Below are 12,986 nucleotides of genomic sequence, written 5' to 3'. Positions count from 1 at the left end.
TCCATCTATGTTGAATTTTATTCTTGCCAATTTGAATTGCAATGATGGCTTTTTTCTTGACACGTGTAGGTCCAGTGCGTTGTTTCGCAGATCGGTTCCTTGTCGTTTAATTGCATTTTGTATCGCACTCCTGGGACTTCGTTCAAGTTCTTTAAAGCTTCGTTTTAGTTCATAACTAGGCTGCTCGCGTATTAGTTCGATCTAGGAAAGTGTTGTATCTAACGACTTATTTACAAAGTTCTGACAGGACAGACTTTTTTGTGATAGGTTGGAAGCTAAGTTTACTCAGGGGCGAGTTTGTTTTTCTACAAAAATGGGATTCAAATCGAGATCCTATTAATCTTGTTCGTTGGCTTCAAGTTCGTTTTCAAGGAGTTAGGAAAACTTCACAAATCAAATTTTCTTGCGACCTCTTGAATGCAAGAGAGTCTTTCCCAGGTTGAGGTCCCAGACGGAAGCAAGTATGTCCAGACCGAAGATGAACGCACGAGGGGGGCGTCGTGCGTTCAAAATTACATAGACTGGAAACATCAAAAAACGCACAAAAGTCTGAACATGAACGCACGAAAGTCTGTCGACAGCACGAAAGTCTGGACATGAACACACGAAAGTCTGAACATGAACGCACAAAAGTCTGGACATGAACGCACGAAAGTCTGGACACGAACGCACGAAAGTTTGAACATGAACGCACAAAAGTCTGGTGAACGCACGAAAGTCTGAACATGAACGCACGAAAGTCTGGTGAACGCACGAAAGTCTGGACATGAACGCACGAAAGTCTGAACATGAACGCACGAAAGTCTGGTGAACGCACGAAAGTCTGGACAAGAACGCACGAAAGTCTGAACATGAACGCACGAAAGTCCGGTGAACGCACGAAAGTCTGGACATGAACGCACGAAAGTCTGAACATGAACGCACGAAAGTCTGGTGAACGCACGAAAGTCTAGACAAGAACGCACGAAAGTCTGAACATGAACGCACGAAAGTCTGGTGAACGCACGAAAGTCTGGACATGAACGCACGAATTTTTGTGCGTTCATGTCCAGACTAAAAAGTAACCTTTTATGCATGTAGATGCCCAATGAAGATGAAGACGCCAGGGTTCCATGAGTCCACAAATCCACATATAAAGTCTTTTTTTTACGTGAGGTACATAAACATCTTTATACTAATAGGAGACAGTGCCTTTTTATTGTGGTGAGCAAAATTCAAGGTCTCTATCTATCATCATTAAGAATAAAATGAACCTCTAATAAGATAAGACTTTTTTTGACACTCATTCAAGAAAGCTGAAATCAACATAAACATATATAATACATCATAAAGAGAGACGAACGAGAGACGAAAACAGGGGCGAGAGAACGAGGGGAGGGGGAGAGAGAGCACCGAAAAATCTTGACGCCCGAAAGGCGTCCCACTCATTTTTAACTCTATATTTTTGATTTTTTTCTTAAAAAAACCGTACGCAAAACTAGCGCACGAAAGTTGGTTGAACGCACGAAACGAAAGTTGGGTAAACGCACGAAAGTCTGGATATGAACGCTCAAAAATCGGTTGAACGCACGAAAGTTGGGTGAACGCACAAAAGTCTGGACATGAACGCACGAAAGTCTGGTAAAGGCACAAAAGTCTGGACATGAACGCACGAAAGTCTGGTAAACGCACGAAAGTCTGGACTTGAACGCACAAAAATTGGTTGAACGCACGAAAATTGGGTGATTGCACAAAGTTCTGGACATGAACGCACAAAAGTCTGGTGAACGCACGAAAGTCTGGACATGAACGCACAAAAATCGGTTGAACGCACGAAAGTCTGATGAACGCACGAAAGTCTGGACATTAACGCACGAAAGTCTGGTGAACGCACGAAAGTCTGGACATGAACTCACGAAAGTCTGGCGAACGCACGAAAGTCTGGACATAGGCAACTTCCGTCTGGGACGGTCTGGACATAGGTACTTTCCGTCTGGGACGGTCTGGACATACTTGCTTCCGTCTGGCACCTCAGCCTGGGTTGTTAAATAGTGTGTATTAACCTCTCCACAAAGCCAAAAACTCTGTTGTCTTTGACGGGCGTCTCGATTACTTCAGTTTTTTTCCTTTGAAGAAAGAATGAGATCAGCTTACCTATTTGGCTTACTCTTTAATCAAATCCCTTAGAGCGTGATACGCCATATATTGAAATGTTATTTCGTGAGAACTTTTGTATATAATTTACGTTTGCGTGGTCAATTACCTCTGCTGACAGAAATTTATGAAATAGATTTATTCATGGCAAATTGTTTAATTTCTGAGCTTAATCAGTTTGAATCGGGCCTCAAAACCCGGATCGGGTTTGGATACTTTAATTTGGCAATTTGCAATTTTTTATTGCATTAAATTTTGTGTCTGAGACAATTGAGTTTAACCGATTTGATTTTCAAAGACAAAAAAGTTTTGGTCGACTATTTTGATTTATTTTTTGTAGGCTAAGAATTCCGCTAAATACTTTTAAATTCAGCCTTTGTTTTTGTTTTGGTTAACATTCAAGAATTTCAGACAAACTAAAATTGAAGAGAAGTTTAGCCCTTAAGTTTTTGTCAATTTTGATGCAATCTGCGCATTTTTGCTTGGTTCATTCATCGCCAACCAGTGCGAATGACCGCATTTTCATTCACCACTTTATCTGTCGTGAACCAAGAATTGCGTTGACACACTCATCTTCATTGATAAAGGGGTTGCAACCCTGTCTTCTACACGGACAAATTCTGATTTGACTTGAATTTTGCGCCAAGAGTTGTCTATATGTGGACTGACCTGTTTGCATCTCTCCCCGCTACCAGTTAGTATGCAAACTCTCTAAACTTTTAAAGGACTGCCACTTTTGAAGTTAGACTAGCCAATGATGTCAAATAGTGTGTATTAGCCTCCCCACAAAGCCAAAAACTCTGTTTTCCTTGATGGGCGTCCCGATTACTTCAGTTTTTAGTCCTTTGAAGAAAGAATCAGATCAGCTTACCTTTTTGGCTTGCTCCCTAATCAAATCTGTTAGGGCGTGATACGCCATATATTGAAATGTTATTTCGTGAGAACTTTTGTATATAATTTACGTTTGCGTGGTCAATTACCTCTGCTGACAGAAATATATGAAATAGATTTATTCATGTCAAATTGTTTAATTTCTGAGCTTAATCAGTTTGAATCGGGCCTCAAAACCCGGATGGGGTTTGGATACTTTTATTTGGCTATTTGCATCTTCTTATTGCATTAAATTTTTTGTCTGGGACAATTGAGTTTAACCGATTTGATTTTCGAAGACAAAAAAGTTTTTGTTGACTATTTTGATTTATTTTTTGTAGGTTAAGACTTCCACTAAAAATTTTTAAATTCAGCCTTTGTTTTTGTTTCGGTTGAACACTCAAGAATTTCAGACAAACTAAAATTGAAGAGAAGTTTAGCCCTTAAGTATTTGTCAATTTTGATGCAATCTGCGCATTTTTGCTTGGTTCATTCATCGCCAACCAGTGCGAATGACCGCATTTTCATTCACCATTTCATCTGTCGTGAACCAGGAATTGCGTCGACACACTCATCTTCATTGATAAAGGGGTTGCAAACCTGTCTTCTACACGGACAACTTCTGATTTGACTTGAATTTTGCGCCAAGAGTTGTCTATATGTGGACTGACCTGTTTGCATCTCTCCCCGCTACCAGTTAGTATGCAAACTCTCTAAAATTTTAAAGGACTGCCACTTTTGAAGTTAGACTAGCTATTAATGTCAAATAGTGTGTATTAGCCTCCCCACAAAGCCAAAAACTATGTTTTCCTTGATGGGCGTCCCGATTACTTCAGTTTTATTCCTTTGAAGAAAGAATCAGATCAGCTTACCTTTTTGGCTTACTCCTTAATCAAATCTGTTAGGGCGTGATACGCCATATTTTGAAATGTTATTTTGTGCGAACTTTTGTATATAATTTACGTTTGCGTGGTCAATTACCTCTGCTGACAGAAATATTTGAAATAGATTTATTCATGTCAAATTGTTTAATTTCTGAGCTTAACCAATTGCGCTACATGTCATTAACTTTGAAGGAAATTGAAAACAAGTCATTATAACGGTCGCAAGCGTAATTCCAGGACTTGTTTTATTGTCCAGCCAAATTCCACAACACCTTTATTGTTTAGCCAAATTCCAGAACACCTTTATTGTCCAGCCAAATTCTAAGAAGTATGTTTCAGTTTCAGCCAAAGTCCAGGACGTCACATTAGGTTCCGAAAAATTCTTTTCATTCCCAATATCTGTCAAGGACAGTCTTTTTCATACCTTAAATGTGTCGGGGACGGTCTTTTAATAATTCCAGGTCCCGACTAGGGAAGTCATTAAACTTTTAAGGGACTGCAACTTTTGAAGTTAGACTAGCTATTAATCTATTGCTAAAGTTATGAGAGAGCAATTAAACGAACTCACGTTTAGCTTTTGTGATATATTTGATGTTAATCCTGGTGTTGTGGTAATGTCAGTGCCTGCGAACTGTGGAATGGACTTACTTTCGTCACTGAATGTCTTATTGTTAGGGTTGTTTTATTTCGCTGGTTTTTGAAGTTTCAATTACGTTATGAAGTTACGTCTGGAAAAAATTGTTTTAGTTGGATTTGGTCTGGTTTGCAGAGTAAAATTATTTGGATTGAAACACTTCAGTTTTTACACTTCAGTTTTTAGTCTGTTAAGTCTGTTTGTGATGACACTTTGACGAAATTTATTTGCTTTTCGTTTTGCATGCGGATTTACATAATAATAAATTTTGTTTTCAAATCTAAGGATATGTTATTGTTATTAAAAAAAACCTATCACTTAAATATGAGAGGACATCAGAAGGCTTATATAGCCTATTCGAGTGATGCCTTGAATCAGTTTTCAATAGCAATGAACCGAGACATGCTACAAGCACTTAAGAAAAAAATTCCAGTCGCAATTGAAAAAATTTTCAACAACCGACAAAAAACGAGACAGTGTGATGACAAATTATGGGTAACTTAATAGAATAGCGAGAGCAAGTCAGCATTACCTTGTATGTAAATTCTAAAGCTGGAAAAAAGACATAATATTCTAGATTTTTCTATCTCTATTATGTGTTGTGCATAATTACGTTCAAGTTTTAGCATTACATTTAAAAACTTCCTGACCCGGACATTCATTGATTTAGCGCTATTTCAAGTTTTGTTGTTCAGTTTTACTGATTTAGCCTTATACTAATTTTAGATAGAAGTTGAACTTCAGGCGTGATTATTCAATTTATTTTTTCTGAACGACTTTCACGTCTCAAGGTCTTTACTAGTAGTTTCAATAATTCCTTCAAATGAAGCTCATGGAATTTTTCTCTTAAACTACTCACTGAATCTTGCTTTTTCAATGCAAACACAATTCTCAGCAAATGCATCAATTTTAATTCAAGTCGATCTAAAGCAGTTTGACAAGCAGTGCCGTATTTTAAAACAGCACCTTGAACAATTGGTTGTACGTAACTTTTGTAACATAAGAGTAATTTTGAAAGTTGAAAATTCTGTAACTTTCGCAGTCAGTAAAAAGGAGCGTATGAAACTATAGGTTTTGTTGATTGAGTATTGAACGTGTTCACTGAATTTTAATTCTCTGTCAAGAAACATGCCATAATATTTGCCTTCTCTTTTTCGTTCAATAGTTCTGTTGTTTATCAAGGTTCTGGGAAAATGAGAGCAATCAAGGTTTTTGTTCTTGTTGAAAAGAACCTCAAAAGTCTTTTTGCAATTGGTGGACAATATTCTGTTGTTCAACCGCAGAACAATATTATTAAGATCACTCTGGAAGTTAATTTAGTCAGTAGAATGGTTTTGAATACGTACAGTATTGTTAGGAAAAATTACTAAGTATAGTTGACTTGAAGCACTCGTTATTTCATTGACGTAACGAATAAAAAGCAAGGGACCAGGACTGAGCCTTGCGGTACTCCGAGGTGAATAGGTTTTGGTTGAGAGTTCTTCTCTTTTTTTTAACTCTCTGACTTCTTGATAGTAGGTATGATGTTAAAAACTTGTGTATCGGCCCTCTGAAACCTACGCTATAAAAAATTTCAAGAAGTTGTTTTTGATCCATCGTATCGAGAGCTTGTTTAGGTCTAAGAACACCGCATTTTTACTGCTTTCTTCATGTCACAAGATTTTTGATATTCCAAAGTCAGATTAAGGAAGGCATATACAGTTCATATTTTCTTTCGAAAGCCGTTTTGTTTGTGTGAGAGAATACTGTTTTTTTTTCAAAAAGCTGTACATCTTTAAAAACTTCTTTTTGCGTTGCTATTGAGGCTTGGAATGATTTTTGCGTTGCGCTATTATTTGTTTGGTTTTGTTGACCCATTTCGATATTAATAGCAATTTTAATTGCTCTCCTTATCACTGTTTTGCGAAGCAATTTCCGGTATTCTTCATTGTCCAACTTTTTTGCAATAAATATGTCTCCCATTACCTATTGTTCATCATCTTTGAAATTGAAGTTTTCAGAGCACTCCTTTAATCTACTGCAGATTTCTACGTTCTCCGCTTTCCTTTGTTTTCATGGAAAATGAAAAATCGATGTATTGTAACGTTTTTCTTTCCAATAAACGCATCTTCCATTAGTTTCCACTGAAGAGAGCTCGTTAATTATTGCACGCAGATGTTTCTGATTGAATTAGTGCACGTCCCCATTCCATACTTCCGATCGCACAGGTCCCATTTTCGATCTTCGCACGTTATTCTTTCGTCTCTGGCGTATTGGAATTTTATGCCCCATGAAAGTTTACGTTGAGCATGTTGTGTAGCTCGTCTGAAATTTTCCATTGAATTTCACACATCAGTTCGGGTTGCAATGGCACCGTGTCTGGCCAGGTATCCAAAGTGAGTCTACAACTTTATTTTTTGGCTAATTTTTCCAATTTGACTTGTGTTTGTCATTTTGGAATCTTAATGGTTGTTCTTAATGGTTCGTTGCCTTCTCCCGGTTCTACGTAGTTCTTAGTCATTTCGTACACAAATAAGGTGCTCAGAATTGGGTTGATTCGCGGCGCAAACCACACTGGTAAATTCTGAGTATTGTACTTGAGGAGAGAGTACAAGGTTTGTGTTTACAGCTAAAATTGCTGATCACCTATATTAGGATCTTGGATTAGACAAGAAAGAGAAAATTAAAATCAAAGCCTGAGTGAATCAAAAATTACAGTTGAACCCAACTCATAAATTAACAATTAGCATTTTATTGTTGAACACAACTTTAAAAACAAGTGAAAATCTACAAAATGCTTACAAGCAATCATTGACTTAAAAGGGTAAACAACTTTAGGGGTTTGGGGTCAAATTTAAAAAATTAAATACAACTGGTTTTGTGTACCAGACAAATTTTGATTTTGAATTCTGGATGAAAACTATTGGCACGCGATTCCTGTTATTAAGCTCATAATATAGTTCTCGGCAGCCAAACTTTGTGTTGTTAAAACATGTTTAGGAATTTAAAACAATGCGGGACTACTACTCAGGTTGAGGTGCCATCCGGAAGTGACCTCTGATCAGACCATCCCAGACCAAAATATCCTCTGATCAGACTAAAGTGTGCCCTCGAAGTGCACTCGAAACTGGCTCAGATCAGAACTTTCCAGACGGAAATGACCTCTGATCAGACCAAAGCCAGACCATTGTCCAGACTATTGCGCGCTCAAAATCACTTCTGATCAGACTATTTTGCGCTCAACATCCCCTCTGATCAGACTCAATTGTGATCAAAATAGTCTGATCAGTGAATGGCTTTCACTATGAATGAATATCTTTAGTTTTGCTATAATATATTTATTTCATAAAAATTGATGTTTGCATTATTAAATTCATCTAAAGAAAAAACCCTTCTAGAAGTATTGCTAACAAACAAAAAACCCAATTGCTGAGAAAAAATTCATTTGGTATACCATTAGTGCATATTTGGAATTCAATAGATGAAATTAGACAGTTTTCCTTATAAAATGCCGTGTTCTACAATTAATCAAAATTTCCTGTTAAGGGGACCGGCATTTTCTATCAGCTGGATCAGTTTGGTTCTGATCAAAGGAGGTCCATCAAAGTCCATCAGACTCTAGATTTGTTTGTGATCAGAATGCTGTTTTTTGTTGTCTCATGGCAGAGCCAACATCTCTCGGAAAAAACAAAAAAATTCCGCTCGAAAAGATCTCGGAGAAGACCCAAATGAGCTCAAAATCTTCTCTGATCAGACTGATGAGCGCCTGAAACCACCTGTGATTAGCCCATTCCAATCCTAAAGTGAACTCTGATCATCCCATCCCCAGACCGAAGTGATCTCTGATCATAGCATCCCTAGACCGAAGTGACCTCTGACCATACCATCCCTAGACCGAAGTGACCTCTGATCATACCATCCCTAGACCGAAGTAACCTCTGATCACACTATTGTGCGCTCGAACCAAATCCCAGACCCTGTAATTTTGGTCAGGGAACACACTGTGTGCGTTGGACTTGGTCTGATCAGGGGTCACTTCTGGATGGCACCTCAACCTGGGTAATTTGATTGGCCATTTACATTTGTTGTATTCAATTTAAACCAATCAAAATTTTTTGCCTATCAAATTTAAGCATACAGCTCTGATTCGTATTTTTTCCATTCTGCTCTGCGCCTGTTCGGTTTAAATTCTTAGCTCTTGTTTGTTGCTGTTAAAAGTTTGTGCCGAACGGTCGCAGAGCCGAAAGGGAAAAAATGTCAATCAGAGCCGAACGCCTAAATTTGATTCAAATTTACTGATGGGTTTAAATTGAATACAACAAATGTAATACATGGCCTTAATTAAATCAGTCGTCCCTTAATTATCTATGGTGTGCGGTTGAGTTAAACTCCACTCAGCTCCCTCCCCCCCCCCTGACGGGAAGGGGGAGGTTGCGAACACGCATAGACCTTCGTTACGCAATTTTTTAATTACTTTTTCTCAAAAATTTGCCTTTAAAGTACTGAGTTTAAGAACAATCAAAAAAATTTTGGCTTTAAATCTGATTTTTTGGTATTCTGCTCAGCGCCCGTTTGACTCTACGGGCGAGACAGGGGGATGGCTTGAAGAAAGCTATACGCAAAATTTTTTCGCCACTTGTTACTATTTTACCTTTCTTCGCAGACTTTTTTGGGTCCTTTTCTGCATCTTCGAGGAAACTTTCTCCTGTTTTGTCCAACAAAGGCGTTTCTGTATCACTGGAAGAACTACTCATTGTAGACGGTTTTTTAACGGCATTTTAGACTACTATAAGTAATGCATTCTTATCTGTTTATCACATATATCAAATTATAATGAGGCCAAACAACGACTATCGAATAATTTGCATTATAATTAAGTTTTGTGGTTTTGTATAACTTATGAACTCTCTTCATTTTTAGATTTTCGCGATAACATGCACAATTATGGTAGAAAAATGCTTTCATGAAGGCTATTGACTAATAAAGAAAAATTGTGCACTTTAATTAAGTTCTTGCGTGCTTTAATTAAGTTCAAAAGTTACCAAAAGTTTAAAAGTTTTTGAACTCTACGTTTTAGAAGGAAAAAGTACATCTAATCAAATTAATTGAAAATTTTCCTCTAAAAATTACGAAACGAGTTATGATACTGCACACCTACCACCCCTCCCGCACATCACCCAATCCCCCCCCCCCCTTTGAGTGAAACGATTCAAACGGAAGCAAAACTATGTATACTAACTATGTGGGCTTCTTTTGCAATCATTCTATATTGAAAGGAATATCGACGTGATTCTAGATAGATTCTTCATTAAATAAACCAATTTCGTGAATTATGCTTTCTAAGGGACAACACAACAATCTCATTCTCAAATTTCACCCCAATGAAAATCAGTCATATGCTAGAGCAACCCGGTTTTTGACTGGAGTATCACAAGAAGCTATCCTAAAGGAAAGACAAGGAGGCTGCTCAACCATATTTTTCACTGAATTATCTACAAAATGAGGACGAGATAAAAAAAAACATTCCAGCATTCTTATACTGTTCGAATATAATTGTTGTATCCACATAAAAATTGATTTCAAGTAAAAAAAACCCAGTCAAATAAATAATTCCTCATTAGATGGCCAAGGAAATCTGCCATTAAGAAGACTACAAGACAAGTCGAACAACATCAATTAAAACAACAACCATTTATTACGATCAAAACTCAATGCGTATCTATTTTTTAAAAACATAATTACAAAAACAAAGTAGCATCAGATATAAACTAAAGTAAAAAGAAGTTGGCTTGCATTTCCCCAAAGAAGACATCGGACTTCTCTTTATTGGAAATAATTAACAATTAGACAAAACACAAACAGAAAAAATTTTAAAAAACTTTTCAATTTCTTAAAACAATTTTTTTCAAAGGAATTAAAACTTTAAGCAATCAACTAAGAATATCCAACGACTTCTTTTTACCTCCACAGGTAGCTATTGAGACCAGTCCTTATGCAGAATTTCATAAACTTACCAAAAAGGTTAAAAAAAACAAAAAATCAATCAAATTTGGTTTTTAAAAAACGTGTCAAAACCTTTAAAATCATAATCAATTTGCTATAAGCATTAAATGTAATGACATGCGTCTTCTTTCAGCGCACTTAATGCGATATCTGACTTGTATCTAGTCTGACAGTCGGCCAAGGCATTAAAACATAACCCCGAAAATTGAAAAACCATCACTTTAACAATAAAATACTGATGAAGAATCTATTGTAAATCTCTTGAAGGAAGATGTGACCTTTTTTGCTGAGATTTCACTACAAGCTCACCCAAATGAGACTGCAAATTTCAAATAACAAATAATTTTTTATTTGAAAAGGTTTTGAAAACCATTTTGTTTAAACCATAAATTATAATATTCAAAATCTGTCAATTTGTTGCTGCCTTGAATCACAATTGGGCATGCCATTAATGAGAATAGGTCAAAATAATGCAAAATGTCAACGACTACAGGTAAAAATTAAAAAAAAAATTACAAACAATTTTACGCAAACACAGTGTTGAAGCCAAAAAGAAACATGAGCTTTTTGCTGAAATTGTAATGTATTATTTTTGGGCCTCATTTGCACGTATGTTTGCTTTTTCAACATCTGAGCTAGAAATTGAATCCCGTCTGGTTGGTTATATGCAAAAAAAAACAAAAATTTAAAAACATTTTCTAATAACGGACAGCGCCTCATTACAATGCGAATAATTTTTGAATTTTGAAACTCAACCATTAAACCAACAACTCTTCCTTCCAGTGATGCTCGTCCAGTAAAACGGATAAAATCAAATGTTGCCGAAATAGCTAAATTGTGCAATAGAGTTAATATATCAAGAGCAAATGATGAATTTGGGGTAACTATTGGGTTATATTAGGAAAAAACCGTCAGATGTCAACTAAAACTGTTATATGAGATTTTTAACAGCTACCCAAGAAGCAAATGAGAACGTTGACTATTTGGACTGGATCATAAGGCCACAGAATTCAAAACGAATGGCGAAACTAGAGAATGCATTAAAAATTCAAAAAAGCACTTTTTCGGAGCCACGAAAACCATGCTTTTTACTCGGAAAACAGTAAATTTATTCACAAAGATCTCTTTGACGGAACCTCTAATGAAAAAAGACTGGTCTTTAAATGGCGTCAAAAAATTTCAAGAAACCTTTTTAAAGAAGATTTTGCAAAAACACTATCCGAATCCTTTTCCTTGTTCAAAGATCAACGATGACACCAAAGCGACCGTGCTATTGCTTCGTGGCTGTCAGAAAACGTCATCGTTCACAATAATTTTGCGTAGACATTTCCGATTTGTATTGGCAAAAAGTCGTCAATTTGTTAGTTCAATAACACTCTCTTAGGAACTGGAGGTCATCTAAGTAAAAAAATACCGTGTTATAATTTTTTATGACTACAGTACTTGTCAGTTCGGACTAAGTGGGCTAAAGAAATATACTTTGTGGCATTTTTCTTGAAAAAAGTGCCAAATTTTGAGAAAAAAATGGGCGAAAATTTAGGCGAAAGAATTGGCCCAAACAAATTCGACTCTCTTTTGAGTTTAACACTAATACCAATGAGTCTACCTTTATCAATTTTCGTTTTTTGTTACAAGCAAAATTGATCAAAACGTCAGCAAAAATTACGAAGAATGTGAGCCCAACGTTCAAAAAACGTTAAACTTCTGTTATTCCTTGAAAAAAGTGAAATTCAAAAAAACTTTTTAATTTGATTTTGTACACTTGATAAGTCTTCTAATGATACCAGTCATAAATCTGAACGATGATATCAATCATTTCGACCGGTGAAAAATGACTGAACAGGAAAAACCAGTTGAGCATATAATTGAGCATATAGTTCGTAGTATAGTTTGTAGCCTCATACGATAAACTTACCAAAACCCAAATCCATATTCTGATAATGCCAATTCTGATAATTATAACTTTTACTTTATATCTAGGATCATTAAAAGCAAAGTTAAAGGCTGACAGCAGTATTATTAATGATAAGCATGAATAGATAGGTTGATTGGTTATGTTGGAACCAGCTATGAGTATATGCATATACGCCTTCGTCTTATACAAGATTGTTGGTTTAAGACGCAATCTCTTGTTCAATTTAGAATATAATTATATTGAATTCCACGTTAAAATCTCGAATGTAAATACATGTGTAAATTGAGCCTGGGAGAGCTAATTTACCTATCATATTCTTAATCCCTAAAGCTGCTTGATTCACAAGAGTTGTCGGTATATTTGTGGGCTATGATATTAGGCGAAGACTCTATCTTGCGAAAGCAATCTTTGTAGACATTAGTCTACATTTTTCAACTGAATATTGGTGAACGCCAACTAAAACACATTGAAGGATTTCTTATGAGGATTTCATCTGGCCACATGGATTCCTAAACGGTGTTTTATTCGGCTACTTAGGAATGCGAAAAATATAAACAAATCAGAAAGA

At 36.4% G+C, this 12,986-nt stretch overlaps 1 protein-coding gene across 1 annotated transcript in view; it reads right to left on the bottom strand.

The window, feature by feature from the left end:
• LOC142354156 (solute carrier family 38 member 8-like) overlaps positions 1-9,339 on the bottom strand; it is a 67,963-nt gene extending 58,624 nt beyond the window's left edge. The window contains exon 1 of the mRNA XM_075406420.1: positions 9,152-9,339. Within this exon, the coding sequence (XP_075262535.1) occupies positions 9,152-9,254 (103 nt within the window). The 5' untranslated portion in view covers positions 9,255-9,339. The remainder of the gene's footprint in view (positions 1-9,151) is intronic.
• Positions 9,340-12,986: the final 3,647 nt, after the last annotated feature.

The sequence above is a fragment of the Convolutriloba macropyga genome, chromosome 15, assembly GCF_964194025.1.
Source record: "Convolutriloba macropyga chromosome 15, txConMacr16.3, whole genome shotgun sequence".
Taxonomy (NCBI): Eukaryota; Metazoa; Xenacoelomorpha; order Acoela; family Convolutidae; genus Convolutriloba; species Convolutriloba macropyga.
Note: the sequence above shows the minus strand (reverse complement) of the source record. Positions and strands in the feature narration are given on the sequence as shown.